The sequence below is a fragment of the Folsomia candida genome, unplaced genomic scaffold (assembly GCF_002217175.1).
Source record: "Folsomia candida strain VU population unplaced genomic scaffold, ASM221717v1 Fcan01_Sc002, whole genome shotgun sequence".
Taxonomy (NCBI): domain Eukaryota; kingdom Metazoa; phylum Arthropoda; class Collembola; order Entomobryomorpha; family Isotomidae; genus Folsomia; species Folsomia candida.
In genome coordinates, this window is record NW_019091194.1 from 7,798,847 (window position 1) to 7,816,812 (window position 17,966).

General features: G+C 35.6%; 3 protein-coding genes across 3 annotated transcripts; 2 read left to right on the forward strand and 1 right to left on the reverse strand.

Moving 5' to 3' along the window:
- Window positions 1-29: 29 nt before the first annotated feature.
- Window positions 30-5,555, reverse strand: LOC110843339 (neprilysin-2). The gene is made up of 24 exons (XM_022089299.2): window positions 4,968-5,555; window positions 4,629-4,845; window positions 4,433-4,555; window positions 4,255-4,362; window positions 4,092-4,167; window positions 3,961-4,021; window positions 3,714-3,869; window positions 3,470-3,604; window positions 3,186-3,407; window positions 3,013-3,050; window positions 2,805-2,929; window positions 2,547-2,573; window positions 2,247-2,293; window positions 1,990-2,169; window positions 1,843-1,900; window positions 1,705-1,762; window positions 1,618-1,630; window positions 1,492-1,548; window positions 1,276-1,390; window positions 1,019-1,179; window positions 877-943; window positions 690-796; window positions 587-608; window positions 30-504 (listed from the first exon to the last, which is right to left on the reverse strand). Exons 1-24 carry the CDS (start codon window positions 5,214-5,216, stop codon window positions 350-352), a joined length of 2,577 nt encoding a protein of 858 aa, XP_021944991.2. The 5' UTR covers window positions 5,217-5,555; the 3' UTR covers window positions 30-349.
- A 549-nt stretch (window positions 5,556-6,104) lies between these two features.
- LOC110842906 (serine/threonine-protein phosphatase 2A 65 kDa regulatory subunit A alpha isoform) lies at window positions 6,105-10,053 on the forward strand. The gene is made up of 13 exons (XM_022088777.2): window positions 6,105-6,407; window positions 6,636-6,827; window positions 6,938-7,157; window positions 7,227-7,276; window positions 7,348-7,458; window positions 7,542-7,706; window positions 7,803-8,065; window positions 8,165-8,282; window positions 8,346-8,610; window positions 8,695-8,750; window positions 8,862-9,004; window positions 9,071-9,162; window positions 9,233-10,053. Exons 1-13 carry the CDS (start codon window positions 6,324-6,326, stop codon window positions 9,244-9,246), a joined length of 1,773 nt encoding a protein of 590 aa, XP_021944469.1. The 5' UTR covers window positions 6,105-6,323; the 3' UTR covers window positions 9,247-10,053.
- Window positions 10,054-10,297: 244 nt separating this feature from the next.
- LOC110843341 lies at window positions 10,298-17,931 on the forward strand. The gene is made up of 8 exons (XM_035848666.1): window positions 10,298-11,231; window positions 11,313-11,352; window positions 11,481-11,615; window positions 11,707-11,790; window positions 12,117-12,252; window positions 12,812-12,847; window positions 12,926-13,150; window positions 13,250-17,931. The coding sequence occupies exons 1-8, from the start codon at window positions 11,176-11,178 to the stop codon at window positions 14,242-14,244; spliced, it is 1,707 nt and encodes a 568-aa protein (XP_035704559.1). The 5' UTR covers window positions 10,298-11,175; the 3' UTR covers window positions 14,245-17,931.
- Window positions 17,932-17,966: the final 35 nt, after the last annotated feature.

Below are 17,966 nucleotides of genomic sequence, written 5' to 3' on the forward strand. Positions count from 1 at the left end.
GTGAAAAAATGCACTTTTAATACTGAAAATAGAATCACATACGTACTTGAGTATTATTTTTATTCACATAATATTACTTTTACATATTATTCAGTGGATTTTACTTTATTGCCATAAAATGATATGTATGCGTTTCTATATTTGTATTGAGTGGTTGATTAGCACAACAATTTTTGTTTGTGGCATGAGATCAGGGGTGTTTTCAATTTATCTCACCTATTAAATATTGCTGCAAGTCATTCTTGAACCGGGAATTTTCTACTCGTTACATACTTATGTACGTACATATGCAACTGGCTGGAATATATATATCCAGTCCAATTAATAATCCAATAATATGTATCTGGATCTACCACATGGAACACTTGAAATCAGGGTTCATCCTACTTCCGGCCCCACAACGGAAGACGTTGGAAAATTCAGGGATGTTCATTAGCATCCCATTAATTCGCTCAGGATGTGGAGTGTGTTCGTCCATCTCCAACAAGAAAATGTATCCCATTGCTACAAAATTAATTAGTTAATAATTTTGTTGCGTTTTTACCTTTTCCATGCATAAATTCGAGGATATTGGTTACGAACTTACGAGAAATATTGGCACAATAAGCCTTTAAAATTAAAACATTAATTTCAGACGATAAGTACATTCGAGTTATTTATTACAATTAAATATGTACAAATTTACACACCTGAGCTACTGACAGATAGTACATTTGGTCACGGGAAAAGCGCAATCCAGGCAACTTCATTTTCTCCATCCATTCCCCACCAGACTTTGCAAAGTGTTTTTGATACGCTACATTACATATGTATTTATAATACATATATATGGTCTACTTATATATTTCACGCACCATAAATTCTATCGAGTCATACCTGAAAAAGCCACTTGCAGTCCTGCAATGTCTGCCAAGTTCTCATTTTGTGTCAGATTCCCGTCCACCTGCGGAAATTCATTTTTTTCAACATCGCTTAAAGGCAAGCCATTTCCAAACCAAATGGATTATGTAAAAAGCACCTGAAAATACATGTTGACTTTTGAATGATGAAAAGGAATAATTTTCCTAAACATGTCGAAATATTGTTTTGCCACACACGAACTTTTCTCTTTTAGAAATCCACGCTGCTCAGTGTGTATGCCATTATGATTCAACTTTCCATCTGCATCAAAATCGCTCCCTAATGACAATTACCAATTATCAAATTCCCAATTTGAATACAATTTACTACAAATAATACTTTGAATAATTCTACTCTGTTAATAAAATAAAATACCAGAGCTGTCCAAAGAATGCAACGCTTCATGGGCTATAGTGAGAGCGATTGTTGCATAATTAACATATTTTGGAGCACCATACGAGTAATTTGGAGGATTTAGGAAGGCAAGAGGCTAAAAATAGATAAATGAGTTGTGTGTAAATATTAAAAACCGAACTTTTGATTTGTTCATATTTATGAAATCATGATAAAAATAAACAAAACAGAACTTACCACAACCAAGCTGTTAAATTGTTGAATGTAGAATGCGTTGACGGTTGTGGGGAAAGTCTAGCAGCAAATGCATGTAAGTATCTCAACCAAACACATCAAACTGATAGCTTGGGTTTAATATCTTACCACGAAAGACCAACTGAAATTAATACAAAATTGGCATGAAATATTTTTTTACGACAAAGTATAACTTAAACCAAGTGTAGAACTCACGTTGCACGCTCGACATCAACTCTTTTAAAGTACAATGCATACAGTTGCTTCCGAAAAACTTGAAAAAATATTTTTAAATTAGCAATTAATTAATTAAAAAATAGGTTGAGATTGTGCATATCACATCTAATTGGTTACCTTTATAAACTAGTTGAATGTTTGCAATAAAATTTTTCGGATCGATCTGGACCTTGATCTAGTAAAAAATATGTATGTACATACATATATGTATGGTTATTAATTTAAATGCACTCTTTTGTAAATATATATGTCTGTATTTAATACCTCATTCTTTATCCCGTCTTCCAAATAATCAGACTTTAAGTAAAAATCTGGACCAATAAAGCTTCCCTTTATAGATTTTATTTTCTTAATTGATTCTTCTCTGCTCCGTGTGTCTTGCCAATGAGATTGATTTAAAAATTCCAATAATGTCTCTCTCACTCCCTCAAAAATGTTCTCCACCTTGTATCACACAACCAACGAGAATTAGTTGCGTGAATATAACGATAAAATTGTAAAGGGTAAATCTGTTTTCATACATCGTCCTTCATTCCCGAGAGCAGAGCAGGGTCAAAAGAACGCATGTCTAAAAACAGACACCAAAACTCATTTTTATGTGAACATCAGAAATATGTAAAAATGCGTTATGTCTTAATTTTATCTTGAATTCTAGTTCCATTCGGGCACGGTGAATAACTGAAAGCATAAGTATAAGGTGTTTAGTAGACTTTTCCAATTTAAAACAGAATCGCGTATGTGCGATTGTGGTGTCGAGGGGATGTCATTCACTAAAGGAAAACCTCGATAGAATATTCTTATATATACTATACATACCTTACATAAGCTCGAAATCTCCATTGCAAAAACTAAGAATGGAATTAATACAAGAGATTAATTTTCTCATGCTTAAGGTGGTATTAGGATGACGCTTTGATCACTCTATCCCTATTAAATTTCTTTAAATACAAATTTCTAAAATGGCATCGATTTCAAGAGTGAGACATTGACGAAATAATCTTTGACGCATCAACGCATCATCCTATTGCACCTTAATTTGTATTTTTGTACATGCCCTTCTGAAGCAAAATGTTTATTACCAGATATTGTAGAATGAACACAAAATTTCCAACGAGGATTCCCAATTTCTGTGTCCTTCTTTTTAGGGTTGATGTCATTTAACATGTCTTTTACGTACATTACAAGCATTCCATTTAATAACGTTCTGGAAAAGCACAAGACGTTTTACAAGTTTTTCTTCTGTTGAAATTTTTTCAATAGCCAATTTGTCATTTAAGTACAACATACCTTTTATCTGTGAATTGAATTGCTTGAGAAAGTCGACGCTGAAAACAAATAAAGCTTTATAAATAAGACATGCTATTGCTCGTTCTCATGAATTACTCTATTTTAGTCTTAGAATTGATTTTTAGAGTAACTTTCCTGTCTATTAATAACCTGCAATTAAACTGTATACTAACCAAGTAGTCTGGATATGGCACATACAGTGTAATATTTTCCCAAGAAAAATTTTCAATGTCTACTTTTTTTCTGATTCCGTCCTTCTTTTGATTCAGCAGTCTTTCCAATAATTGCTTCCAATCCACATTGTTAAAAAGTCTTTGAAGACTTTCCAGGGAGAACGCATTGTAAACTTTATTTTGCTGTTTCCAAAATTTCCGACTTCGGTGGCTTGGTTTAATCTGCACCGTCAAATCACCGTTAATTAAGTTAATCATATAAATTATTATATAATAATTCTAACCTTCTCAATTGTCGCAGCAAGAACAGACATGCTTTTTATATCGTCCTGAATTTCTTCATTTGGCATATTTATCATATTTCCAATTTGTTCTGTCAAAATTTGCAATCGTTCAACTCTCTTTATTTCGACATTCTCCTGAAAAATGAAATATGCTTTTAAAAGAAAGTAAGTGCATAGTTGGCGTATTACATTTCTTCAATACTTAAAAACCAACTACAGTATTATTCTTTACTGATTGTCTCACCGTAATCATTTTGTATAAGATTTGCCGATCCATGGTAGTCGGGTAGAGATCATTACCATTGTCCTCACCATTTAACACTTCGACACCACTACCATTGAACGGAAACGCGTTATTATTATTGGAAGCTTCTGTAAGTTCACTATTCAGCTTATCACTCTGCAATTATAATTTTTTCGTATCATTCAAACTTATCATAAATCATCCCGATGGTTTTCTGGATATATATATGTATAAATTTTTTTCTCACCATAAGAATGTCCTCTTGTCGACTTTGTGGCTGAAACAAATTTGGCACAAGACTCGTGGGTCTGGAGGTAAATAAGGATAAATCAGAATATTCATGGTATGCACCTTTTCATCATTATAACATTTGCTTACCTAGGAAGCTCAACAATCAATGCATATTTTGATTTGTCCTTAGGGTTTATATCAAGTGTGAGATCAAACAGTGGAGCTGGAAAGAAAAATTGAAGCATGAATACTTGACTTTCACTTCTATAGTAAAGTGTGACGAGTTTACGTATGGAAAATCCTTATTTACCTGCATTCATGCGAAGAAACGCAAGCACCGTTGAAGTTAAATCAAAGTCTTTTTCTGACCAATTGGCTAAGGTTTTATATCCTCCAAAAGGTTTAATGAGGTCACTTACTGTAATTTTGATGTAACCAATGCAGTACATATGTGAGGCAAACTGAGAAATTGAAATAACAAAACTTACTAATGCGTGATTCTGCTGGAGGAGAAAAATGCAAACAACTCTCATAAAAGGCTTTGGGCGACGAATATACGTGCAATCCCGTGGTTGCATTAACTCTCATTTCTTCTGGCTTTTCTAACAACCCTGTATTAAAATTGGCAATAGTACATATGTATTTTTTCATAATTAATTTTTTCTTTAAAGCAAGCTTTATTACTTTTAATATAAAAATCCACCCCATCCTTGATCTGATGAATATTGGCAGCAGAAAGGAACAATTCTTGAGAAGTAGGATTGTTGTTCTGCCATTTTGAGCAGGCAAACGAATAAAAATCATCACAAGGATCTTTGTCGAAATCACCACTTTCAATGGCTCGATGAGAAATTTCGACGCATTCTGTGGAATCACAAATCCCAACGTATCCTCCAGAGTCCTATGAAAACGAAGCTCTAGATTAATTTCCCCATACCAAAATCACCTATTATAATTTATAAAGATATGCATGCATGCATATTGTGCATATACATATAATTTCACATTAAAACCATTTTTAACCTTTTGTAACAATCCAGCCAAAGGCCCCGTCACCAAAACGTACGCGACCAGCCCAAAGCACAAAATGGACATTAAAATGACCAGCACCGTCAATTTTTTCTCGTTGTTCGTTACTTTCCCACCGCCTGCAGCGGTCCGATTATGATTTTGACCACTGTTATTCGGAGAAGCACCATACTTGGCCACAACTTGAGAATTGGTTGTGCGAGTGTGATCATGAAACCCCACCTCCATATCGTGCCCATCCATTACGAAATTTTGTTTGGGTTACTTATTACCAGAGAAGGGAATCAAATCAAAGTGGAACACTCTTACATTTACGCGCACAAAATGAACTTAACATTCTCCTGGAATGCATTTTTCGAAATTGGCAAAAGTGAGCATGACCCAGTTGAATGGAGTGTGTGCGATGGGGAATAAAATCTAATTATCGTTAAGACACATATTAATTTCTCGCGGAGAGGAGGTAGCACAAGGAGCGAGAGAGAAAGTTGTTTTTCCCAGGCTGAAGAAAGAAAGTGGTCGGTCGATACTTTCACCGTTCGGCAAACAGGGAACGGGGCTTGCTTTTTTCGCCTCTTCCGTCGGCACCAGCTCATGGTACTCTAACTTTGTGCTCGTGCTACTAGTGGCATAAGCAAGAAGTAGCAAATATATGTACGTTAGTATGTATGTATGTAGATGTAATCTCATTTTCAGTGTGGAAATGTGGATAATGCCCACACTACAAGAATAAGTTGTTTTCTACCCATAACCAGAAATATTACAATAGAAATTCTGTTCCCTTTGTTCTTCCAATTATAGATAACTAACTACTGGAAATTAAAAAAGTAGCAATGCTCGAGTAACTTGCTTTCACCATGTAAAGAACTTCTATTTTCTACTTATTAACACTAATTTCAAGGATCTGTACTTTTTCATCAAGCATGTACCGAAAATATCTAAGCTATCATTCACTCATAATGCAATATGAAATTAATTCTTCTATCAATATTTATTCTTGCCAGTTGAGAATTTTCGTCTCATCTCATCGTTCGTCAGACAGAAAGTGAGAGGCAAGTTGAGACCGACTGGATTTGCTGTACGATAGTGAGAGCCATCTGAATCGGAGGAAGTGAAACCGTTAACAGATTCAGCCTCAGCCCACAAAATAAAAGTCAACCAAATATTAAAAACTGGTTGATCATCATCTACTACCTGCGGAATAAACTTATTCAATTGAGCAATTTAATTAAAGAGTCAAAATTTGGTCAGATTTCTTACGTGACCGAGTGACTATAAATATTAATACGTGTTGGAGAGTTTAAATTCTTGTCGTTATATTGAAAAGTCTAGTAAAACCGGAGGATTCATTAAATGGCCGCCACTGACACTTGTGGGGATGAATCCCTTTATCCCATCGCCGTCCTGATTGACGAACTGAGAAATGAGGATGTTCAGGTAAACATCTTATTCGACTGGTTAGGAAAAATGTTTGTATGTGCTGCATTGATATCTCGTAGCATCACAACAAGCCAGGGATGATTAGGCAAAATAATTGAATTTTTAGTAATGATTTTCTGGGTTTATTATCTGACTTGCTGCTTAAAACAAGGACCAAACTATATTTCTGTGAAATATGTAATAAGTATGAGTTTAATCATTCATTATTTTTATCCATTATACTAGTTGCGCCTAAACTCGATAAAAAAACTGTCAACGATCGCCTTGGCCCTTGGAGTGGAGAGGACAAGATCCGAACTCATCCCGTTTCTGGCGGACACCATTTATGACGAGGACGAGGTGTTGTTAGCCCTTGCAGAACAGTTGGGAAACTTTACTCCTTTGGTGGGTGGACCAGAACATGTCCATTGCCTCTTGGTAAGCAAAACAAATTGCATTATGTGGTGAAAATTGTTAAATGACTAATGATAATGGGTAAAATTTAAAAAAAATTGTGATAGATAATATAAATCTCTGTATGGTCGTAGGCACCACTTGAGTCTTTGGCCACCGTGGAGGAAACCGTTGTTCGGGACAAAGCCGTTGATTCTCTACGAATTATTTCCCAACAACATTCAGTTGCCGATTTAGAAGGACATTTTGTTCCCCTGGTCAAGCGATTGGCGTCTGGCGATTGGTTTACTTCAAGAACATCGGCTTGTGGGCTGTTTTCAGTGTGTTACGCCAGAGTTTCGCCAACAATTCGAAGTATGATATTTAGATTATTATAGGCACACATTTCGACATTTTGCATTTATTATTGTATTGATTATTTAGGTGACTTGAGAAGCCACTTTAGAAGTCTGTGCCAGGATGACACCCCAATGGTTCGGTTATAATAGTTTTGCCTAGTAAATTTTAAATACTCATAATTAAACAATTATTTCGATTGTTTTAGGTTCGTCGTGCTGCGGCAAGTAAATTGGGAGAGTTGGCAAAAGTGGTGGAGGCAGAATATCTAAAATCAGATATTATTCCCATGTTTATCAACCTTGCGCAGGATGAACAAGTAAGTTTTTTATGATAGAAAACATATACTTACATAGTTTACAATGAAATAATCAATGATTCAATGTATTTTTTTAATTTCAGGATTCTGTTAGACTTTTAGCCGTGGAAGCGTGCGTTAGTATAGCTTCTCTTCTCCCTCAAGAAGATACGGAACAACTCCTCATGCCTACTTTGAGGCAATCAGCTGAAGATAAAAGCTGGCGAGTGAGATATATGGTCGCAGATAAATTTGTCGATCTCCAAAAAGTATATAAATATTTTTTAAATTAAAAATTGATAGTCCACCTAACTGAATTTAAATTACTCAACAGTTGGGCTGCATTTAATTATGTTTTTATTTAGGCTGTTGGCCCAGAAATTACCAAAACGGATTTGGTTCCTGCGTTTCAGTCCCTGTTGAAAGATTGCGAGGCAGAAGTTAGGGCCGCAGCGTCCAACAAAGTGAAGGAATTCTGTCAACTTTTAGACCCCAGCGTCCAAGAAGTGGTCATCATGAATTCCATTCTCCCCTGCGTGAAAGAATTGGTAAACGACCCGAATCAACACGTCAAGTCTGCTCTGGCGTCAGTTATTATGGGATTGAGCCCCATTTTGGGAAAGAACAAGTATGACTAAATTAATTACTATCAGATTTATGAAGTTTCGAACCCGGTATTATTTATGTATTACATGGACTTGGTTTAAAATTATTTTTGATTTTTTAGCACTGTAGAACATCTTTTACCACTTTTCCTATCCCAACTTAAAGATGAGTGTCCAGAAGTACGTTTGAATATCATTTCAAATTTGGATTGCGTTAACGAGGTCATTGGAATACAACAGGTTAGATGAATTTATATAATTATTCATTAAACTTCAACACAATAAATTGGATTGTCTTTATAGCTGTCCCAATCCCTACTCCCCGCTATTGTCGAGTTGGCTGAAGATACGAAATGGCGAGTTCGATTAGCCATCATTGAATACATGCCACTTTTGGCTGGTCAATTGGGTGTGGAATTCTTTGATGAAAAATTAAATACCTTGTGCATGACGTGGTTAGTCGACCATGTTTTTGCTATCCGAGAAGCTGCTACCGTCAATCTTAAGAAACTCGTCCAAAAATTTGGAGCTGACTGGGCTGAAAATACCGTTATCCCAAAAGTATTGGGTAAGAAATCGAAAAATTATTATAAACTCGAACGTATCCACACTTTATTTTCAATTCATCATATAAGCATATTATTATTTTCAGCTATGGCTCGGGATCCCAACTATCTTCACAGAATGACTTGTTTGTTTTGTATTAACGTAAGTACTCGTAAAAGTATTTATGTCACTGTAGTACTTTATATTCTATGTATTATGCAGTATAGTCTACCGTTGTATAATAATTTTGACCTTGCTCATGTATCGCTGCAGGTTCTTGCTGAAGCTTGCGGTCCAGATATCACTGCGAAACAAATGCTACCTGTTGTGACGCAAATGGGAATCGACGGGGTGGCCAATGTTAGATTCAACGTTGCAAAGACTCTGCAAAAAATTGGGCCAATTTTTGATAAAACGTGAGAGTTATGAATAATTTTTTCGACATTGGAGTCATGAGTCCTCATTACTAATGATACTTTCAGGATCGTTTCCACCAATATTAAGCCAGTGTTAGATAAATTAAAGGAAGATCAGGACATTGATGTCAAGTACTTTGCAAACGAGGCTGCTACAGGTTTACAAATTGAAAAGAAAATACAGTTTTGTACCAAACTTTCCTCTAATAATCTTTCTATTTTGTGTAGCTCTTGGGGCCTAAGTTGGACACCAGATATTTGTCAAAGGAATAGGTACACTTATAATACCGTAAACTAAAATCGTGAAATAATCAACTATTTACCTAACCAACACAAACACCAACAACATCCTCTTTGTTAGATCTTTAACTATTAAGCGAGGTAATAATAATAATCTACTCCAAGAAAAGTTGTTAAATGCAGGCAGGGATAAATATGCATAAACAAATGAAACTAATTTGCAAGTGACAAATTCCAATTCTGTTATTATAAATTATTAAACAATAGCCATTATGCTGTCAACTGATATATAACTGTAATTCACATTTCAATTTATTTACAAATACATTAATTATTGAAGTACCAAATGTAATTCGAAATGTTTTATTTGTTGATTTTACACAAGTATCAAAATTGTTTTTATTTGGATTAGTTTGCATGCATTAATCCAACAAAGTTGTTTTTAATTTGAAGAAGTTTAAATCCTCTTCTCAAACCACTAAATATATGCTCTAAAGCATTTTTTGTTGGCATTTTTACTACGTGGGCCCCTCTTAAAGTCATAATAGCAATTGTTTTTTTTACTCTCCCCACAATTTCGTCCACTGTTACTTGTTTACTTGAATTCCAATGCATTTATACATAGACAAGTTAAGCAGCAATGTTATTGTACTAATACTGTTGTCTATGTTGTAGTAATATAACTGGGTGTCTGTATCATTACGAACGATGACTGATCTTATATATGCATCGCATGGCAGTATGTCAGGATTTGTGAAATAATAAATAATCTGCTGAACGAATAAATCAATACATATTTAAACATTAAATCGTTCCATTTTATTATCACTTTGCCAGCCATGTCTCACTATATGTGTCTCTAATATTAACCACCATCATTAATGATGAAATGAGATACTGGCTTCCATCCTGCTGGCTGCCCACTTGTCCTTTGTCCAGAAATGTATCATCCCGAATAGAACACAACCCATATAGTTGCATTTAGTACCACAAATAAGTTCACCCTTGCCGTCCGAGTGACGCATGAGTGTTTGTCGTCCAACCAACCAAAGGCTGAGCTGCTGGTGCTTTCCCTCCGAGTTTCTCTTCTTAGAATACCCGATTCGGATAGGAAAATTGTAGGAATAGGTCGGACCACACGCTATGCACAAGCACGGATGGAGGAAGTGAGTGAAAGTGAAGTGAACTCTGGAGAACTGTTACGGGATTTGCCCCTGGTACCAACACCTAGCCATGCATACGCCGATACATGTACCTACCCCGTGCTATAGGTACACACACCAAGTGCAGCATCAACGACGATGGAATATGCTTTCTTCTCAGTTGGAGAAAAGTGGGAGTGAGAGGCAGAGAGCAGTGAGAGGGTAGAAAGAAAAGGGTTGCTTGCTTTTGCTTATGACTCCGATTACGGTTTCCGCAGATCAATACGTGGTAAGGGTTCATATTAGTCACTCTCTCATCTCATTGTGGTTCGTTCGGATGAGATTGGCACACACACAATCGCACACACACTCGTTCGCCCTTAACTGACTTGTCCTGATTTCGCCTCTCACATCACGACACGACACTGCGAAATAGCAAAGTGCAAAGATAGACATGTAGTCTGAGAGTTGCGTGTCCAAGCGAGTAAAAAAAATGTGACTTGTGGGAACGCTTGCATAAACCGAATTGAAACAATTGTTCTCACATTTTCCGTACCCTTTCTGCTGTGGCGAATATTTGATCACTACTAACTCGTCATCCGCGACAAGTATGTGCTAGTAGTAGAGTGCGTAGAATAAAATATGGGAGGACTACGATATGGTAACTAGCATATAGCGAAGCAAAATCATGTGGATAAAGGGTGAAGAAAATCGCAATACTAAGAAATAAAGCTCAACGGGTAGTTAATCCGCATTTAACGCGAACACAACGAAAGTTACAAGGGGATAATGATGGAAGAACAGTTGGTGGTACTGATGGATCCTTGGCGCAATAAGTATGACAGGTACTTAATGTTGCAAGAACATTTTGCTAAAAAACTTCCTGTGGCATTTGTAAGTACGATGTTTTCATTGCATTGTTGCAGATTACTAGAAGCTCATGAAAAGCTTCAAAATTTGAATCAGGCACGTAATTTATATTTAATACTTGAACATCTTGAATAATTGATTATTGGTTTGGATAATAACTAAAACATTTTTGCGTGAACGAATAGAGAATGTTGACCTAATACCATTGACTTTTTACCTTTTAGAATTTGGAGGAAAAGTTACTCAAGTTGGCTGAAAATAATCATTCAGAGACACAAAGATTGTCCTACCAAATTCATGAGTTAACCCAGCGTCTAGTTGAAGCAAGACTATATATTCACCAACTTGAGGATGAAAATGTACATAAATACGATACGTATTTATTAAATAAACTATTAATTAGTATGGTTCTTCTATTTTTAATCCATCTCATCTTTTTTTCATGAGCAGGACAGGTATCGAAGTGATATCAACGTGGTTGTCCAATTACTCCACTGCAAGCCTTCCAATTTTGTGTCTCCGAAACTGGATATTGTAAGTGCCGAATAAAGTACATTGCGACTGTATGCTCAAGCTAAAGCTTATTTCAAGATTCACATATCATTAGCAGCGCAGTAGTAATATGCGCAGATTCAAGAACGCTACTTTCTCCCATAGCTAATCTTTCGTGAAACGTAAAATGACAATGGAGAAGGTTCCCTTTTTTGAACCAAGGGTAAACTATTTGGAGACCATCGGTATTTAGTTTTGGGATAATGTTTTTGTCAATACAGACTGTATTAGAGTCTTCTGTAGATCAACTTTACAATCAAATTAAGAAGACCGTAGGTTACGATTCTAATTTACATAACTGTTTACAGCTTCCAGACGATCTACAGAAAAAAGTGGCGAGTTTACGAAACGGTTCTAATTGCAAGAAAGAGAAGAAAATAATTAAGGTTCAAGTGCCAACGTTTCCGCCAACGGATATTATGTACTCTGTCGATAAAGGAAAAGGTAATATAACCCTATGTACTTATACATACATATGTAGAAGTAGTAAATACAAAAGTGTACCCATAAAATCTGCGGAAATTTCCTTCGAATATTCACCAATTTGTTCTCCATTTCGTGCCCAAAACTGCTTTATATTCATAATAATACATTACATTCTATCTGCAGTGCGGTACTTTGGTCTTTGCATCATTATGCAAAAATTCCAATACTCCATAGCAAAACTATTTCAGGAAAGTAAAGGAATTTCCCTTTAAAATCCAAGATTTCACTAGTGCCACTGCTGCCACTTCTACCTTTTACCAACCAACTTGCGGTAAAATAACCATAATGCATAGACAAAGAAAGATCCTTAGGGCAAGTTCCCAAGTTCCATAATCCTTTAATTTGCATAAAATATTATGACTTCCTTTTACACAAGCGTGTTGCTACTTTCGTTTGCGACGGACAGCTACATATGTAATAAATGTGGATATTTTATTAATAAATTCAGTACTGGCCACAGTTATCTTTAATGGTGTAGTAAAAGTGCCAAATTAGATGAAATCTTTTTGTATTTCAGGGAAAAAAGGAGTTGAAAAGGATATCGTCTCTGCAGGTATTGAAAATCTCATGACTGAATACCAGTTTAAGTTATGCATAATAAATTACCAGAGTACAATAATTTATTTTGCAGCAATAATGGCAAAAATTTTAGAAGAACGTGAAAATGAGAGGAAAGAAAATCAGAAAAATCGATGTAAATGCGCCTCTAAAATTGTACTTCCTTTAGTGGATTCAGAAACGCAAACTAACCCAGTGTGCACCATTTCTTACTCGGACTTTAACTTTTCCGACTTTGAAGATGATGACGAAGACGATGATGTGCTGGACGAAGAAGATGACGATGACGTTATTTATGGTACTACATACATATTTACAAAGATTATATACTACGTTTATTCACTCTGTTTTAAGTCTTTACTAATAAACGCATTCATGTGTGCAATATTTTTTTTAGAGAAAAAGCTGCTTGATCTTCAGAAATCTCCATCCATTAGCATCTGTTCCAAGTCTACCAGTTCTCAGACACCAGCTGTAATTACTGTTGACGATATAATGAAGACGACCCAGAAGGAAGAAGAATTACTCCCTACGCCCTTGTTTCTTTGGAGAAATAAGGAAAGCTTGATGAAACACGAGTCGCAAGATTCTACCTACTCCACGGGTAGTTCTAACTGCAACACAACCACCAACAGCAGCAACAGCAATATTAGCCACAGCTCACGTATTTCTTGCGGAGGTTTTGAGGAAGATCAAGGACTGTCCTCCGGACGATCGCATCCCTCACCAACGTCGACCCCCCTCTCTCATTCCGTATCATCAGCCTCACCTGACATTCAGATTGGAGAAAATCAGTCACACTTTTTTGATGACTTTGACGCAGACTCGATAATCCTTCAAGGGTTAAATTCTGCTTACCACAATATGAATGCAGGAAGTGTTCGTACAACAATAAGTCAACAAGCTTTGACCTCTTGCCCCATAATTACACCTTCCACAATTACTACCACGTCTCTTCAAAGAATTTCCGGTAATAGTCACAGCCATCAGCAAACAACTTTCAACGTGGAGAATCCTGGGAGGAAGGCAGTCCCTATTCGTCCACAAAGTATGAATATGAACTTCTCCCGTGGTCAGGGATCATCATGGGAGAGTCACTGGAGATCCACAGTTTTGGTCCATCCGAGCCACAGTTATGAGCCACTCGCTCTCACGTCTACGCACAGAAATACCACGACTTTCTCTTCTGTCAGCGATGCCAATAACGAACTTTTAGATTCCCCTTTGCACGAAGAAAATCCTTTAATGCAAACAATTGCTGCTAGTGGTGGTAGGGACAGGGATCACACGCACCAAACCGCTCAATATTACAGAGAAAGAAAAAATACAGAGAAAAAGAAAACTTTTTGGAGCCGTTCCGGATCCACGACTAGTACAGAAACAGAAATTTGAGACGAATCAACGATCGCTGTTAGACTTGATCAGACAGCGAATCCTTGTGGATATTTTAACATGCCATTACGAACGACTCGAATTTAAAGACATCCTTCAAAATATTTCTTTCATCTTCCACTGTGACAGTACCACTGCGGCATGGAAAGAACCGCACACTAACTAGATGAGGGAAAATAAATAATCTAAAATGCACATTTTATACATCAAACGAAGCTGCAGCAATAGAAAAAATATATAACGGAATATGCAATTCTTTTTAGATGAAAAACAAATGTCTCAATTTTGAAGTGTAGGTTAAATATTATCAAGACATTATTTATTAGCTCCCATGACAGTCGAGTGAAACGCATGTATGTGCATACGTATGATGGTATGCACGTAAATACTTGTTCACACTTGAGAAACTTTCATATGCTCCCATCTTAAAATATGCAACAAAAGTCCATTTTAATCAAACGTACTTAGATTTACATACATTCATAATAGTTTCGAGTTAAAAATAGAGCCGAATTTATATAAATATATGTAGTTATAAACCAAGAAAGTTAGTTGACTGATTCAGTGATTCAGAAAATATTATTTTTGGTCTCAATTATACAACAAATGACACTGACTCTCATATAACGATGATGGTATTGACTAGGACAGTATGAAGTAGTCGTTTCAAAATTCTAAACTATTTTCTCATAAAATGTAAAAAATACAACAGTATGCTCAAGACTGATGGAAATAACAATTTTATAAATACAATTCTTTCAATAGACACAAATATTTAATTTAAATAATTATTGTTTTGTGCCAGGTATTATCATTTACGTTGCATAAATTGTAAGAGTAATCGCTAATTTACTATGAGTGCTATATGATACATATTGATGCAGGTAATACCTTGAATAAGGAGATGATAAAATGTTATTAACGTAAGTTCTTGAGCACGCGTAAGTAAAAATTATCAATTTGTCTGCAATTATAGCAAATATCGTTAAAATACTATTGTGTGCCCTATTTGGTACCTTGCACTTGCCCGTACCTACATTTTATATATGTGTGTACGTTTATGCTTCACACGTTAATTTGCTGAATTTGAAAAACTGAAACAGCGTCCATTGGACACTGCCGTTTACAACCGTGCATCTGCTTTGTTTGTTAGCCGTTAGATACCGTAAAAACTCAAATAGTAGCCGTTGCTCTAATAGTAGCCGTGCTCAAATAGTAGCCCTGCCCAAATAGTAGCCCTGCCCAAATACTAGCCATATTCGAATATACGCGTCTATATTTCCATACAACCACACTTCTTGACAGTTCATTAAGACAATTAAATAATAGTTCAATACAATCGCAGTTACACGCTATCGAAGCGATGAGTCGATGACAAAACACGAATTTAGCTCACCGAAGGAATCATTGAATAGCAGGTCGAGCAGAATAATATTCAGTGGACTACGACTCTAAGGGCAAAATCGGTGTTGTTACTAAAATTTAATTTGGGCTTGATTCAGGAAATAAAAATCATAGTGGTATGCAAATAGTAGCCGTGTCCATCTTCATAATTTTAGAAATAGTGACCTTGCCCAAATAGTAGCCTTGCTCAAATAGTAGCCGGGTCCCAGCCACCGATTTTATAAATAGTAGCCCCGGCTACTATTTGAGTTTTTACGGTATGTAACTTGTGGAGAGTGGAAACGACAAAACAGATACCCGGTTGTAATTGTACGCCGACGGTATATGTACGACTATACATGTATTATGCACATTTTTATTTATACCGCAATCAACAATACCTCAGAAAAAATCAGAAGAAAAGCAATTAACCTATTGTAACTAAATACGAGTAGTCTCCAATATTTGTGTTGCCTAGTATATGACGTACATATGTGTGTACTTTCTGTACAACCAAATTGTTAGTACTTAATTGAGTGCAATAAGTGTGCAGTAGAAGTACACCATTACAATTTTGAAAATGCGAATACCGAGCTAAAAAATCTTGATAAAATGACATTTTGGTTGTGTTAAACTAGTGGGAAAAAACATATGCATTGTTAAGAATTATGTAAGGATCTAAGATATTATAAAATTATTAACTCAACTCAAGAAATCCATGACATGACAAATAGTGAGGAAAGGTTGTTGTCAATTCTTATTATTCTCAGATAAGGAATTCAACATTATGTGATAATCTAGGGCATTGTCAATCAATTAGAAAATTTCAACCAAAATCAGTGCGGATTAAAAAATGTGAACGATTGCGATCTTTAAAGTCTTTAATCATTCCCGAACGGTTATGGGGGACGACTTGAGTTAGTTGCCGGAACGGGAAGAACGAAAAAATCGTGGACTAATTTTAGAAGATCGGCTGTGGAAATTGTTTAAAAGGAAACACGGCAAATATTCGACGCAAACCCATTTTCTTTACAATTGGCAAAAAATAATTTATTGTCAGTTGGTCAACCTCAAAATGTGTCTTTGCAAAGTAATCGGGTAAATCTCATGTCATCAATGCAAATAAATGTCACAATTTCATAAAAAGTAAAGATACTACAGAGTACTATATCGACTTTCGTATCGAAACCATTTATTTGTCCAAGATATTAATATTGGAGAAAGTGCAAGAGTACGATGACCCGATATACTCAAGTACTACAAACTTGATCAAAGATTAAGATTCACAATGACAGCGTAAATCATGTTCAACCCAGATACTTTTGCTATCAATGAGTTTGATGACCAACTCTTCATAAACAATGTTGCGTGGAATTCAACGACTTATTGGCACAGCAAGTTAGCGAAAAGTCTCGAATTTTCAGGTATAAACTGTGTTACTTATGGGACATCAGGTCAGAGCTTCTCACCTCAATTCTTACACTACTATCAGTACACAAGGACGCTGACTTTCGTTCAAAGATGAACAATGTCAATAACTCTGATTTTGGTGGGACCAATTTTTTGTTGTTGTAATTATTGCATTGTTTCTAATGCGCGAATTTGAGATTGTGGCGAAATAGTTAAACAAAAATATTAGTCGTAACCTTATTTCTTTGAATCCTTTAATTTCTCGAATATTGACCAGAGCTAAAAATTATCGAGAACATGTATTAGAATTATTTACTAATAATGCTCGATTTTACTAAATTCACGTGTGGGTTTTTTAATTTTTGTCAAAAAAATATAGGAATCATTTGTATACCGACTGACGCAAATAAGTCATTGAATTATGTGCAACATTTTTTACGAAAATTGAGTGTAACACACGCCGTGGATAAAAAAATATTACCTAAAATATGGTTTATAAAATATTAAACTCAAGCAGAGAAGTCCTACGTTACGTTTGCATAGTGTAACCCCACATGTCCAATTGGTTACAGTTTCAGAAATGGGCTTTCACAAAAATATCCAAAGTCTACACTGTAAACCGTTTCGGAATGAAATTAAAGGTCACAATCTGTTCATACTTTTGGAGTCCACTCTCAGTAATACGGGAGTAATTATATGACACGTTTGCATGAAAGTACTCCAATAAATGTTTTACTATATATGTATTTAGTCTAATAAATGACAGATTTAATAGCCAAATTGTTAGCTTATATCGGTAGAATTTAGTTTAAAATATTTTTTGGAAAATAATTATTATGATGCAAAGCTCGAATTTTAGGGAACGAAATAAAGTATAAAAACTTGGTCCGTCTATATCCGTATGTGATTTAAAATTTATTGCATTGAAG

Coding starts and splice junctions, on each gene's coding strand:
- LOC110843339 (XM_022089299.2), bottom strand. CDS start 5,216: ATGGATGGGCACGATATGGAGGTGGGGTTTCATGATCACACTCGCACA. Junction 1,763..1,842: donor CATTCAACTAGTTTATAAAG/GTAACCAATTAG, acceptor TATTTTTTCAAG/TTTTTCGGAAGCAACTGTAT. Junction 505..586: donor TTATTGTGCCAATATTTCTC/GTAAGTTCGTAA, acceptor TTAATTTTGTAG/CAATGGGATACATTTTCTTG.
- LOC110842906 (XM_022088777.2), top strand. CDS start 6,324: ATGGCCGCCACTGACACTTGTGGGGATGAATCCCTTTATCCCATCGCC. Junction 7,707..7,802: donor AATTTGTCGATCTCCAAAAA/GTATATAAATAT, acceptor GTTTTTATTTAG/GCTGTTGGCCCAGAAATTAC. Junction 8,283..8,345: donor AGGTCATTGGAATACAACAG/GTTAGATGAATT, acceptor TTGTCTTTATAG/CTGTCCCAATCCCTACTCCC.
- LOC110843341 (XM_035848666.1), top strand. CDS start 11,176: ATGATGGAAGAACAGTTGGTGGTACTGATGGATCCTTGGCGCAATAAG. Junction 11,616..11,706: donor ACCAACTTGAGGATGAAAAT/GTACATAAATAC, acceptor TTTCATGAGCAG/GACAGGTATCGAAGTGATAT. Junction 11,791..12,116: donor TGTCTCCGAAACTGGATATT/GTAAGTGCCGAA, acceptor AACTGTTTACAG/CTTCCAGACGATCTACAGAA.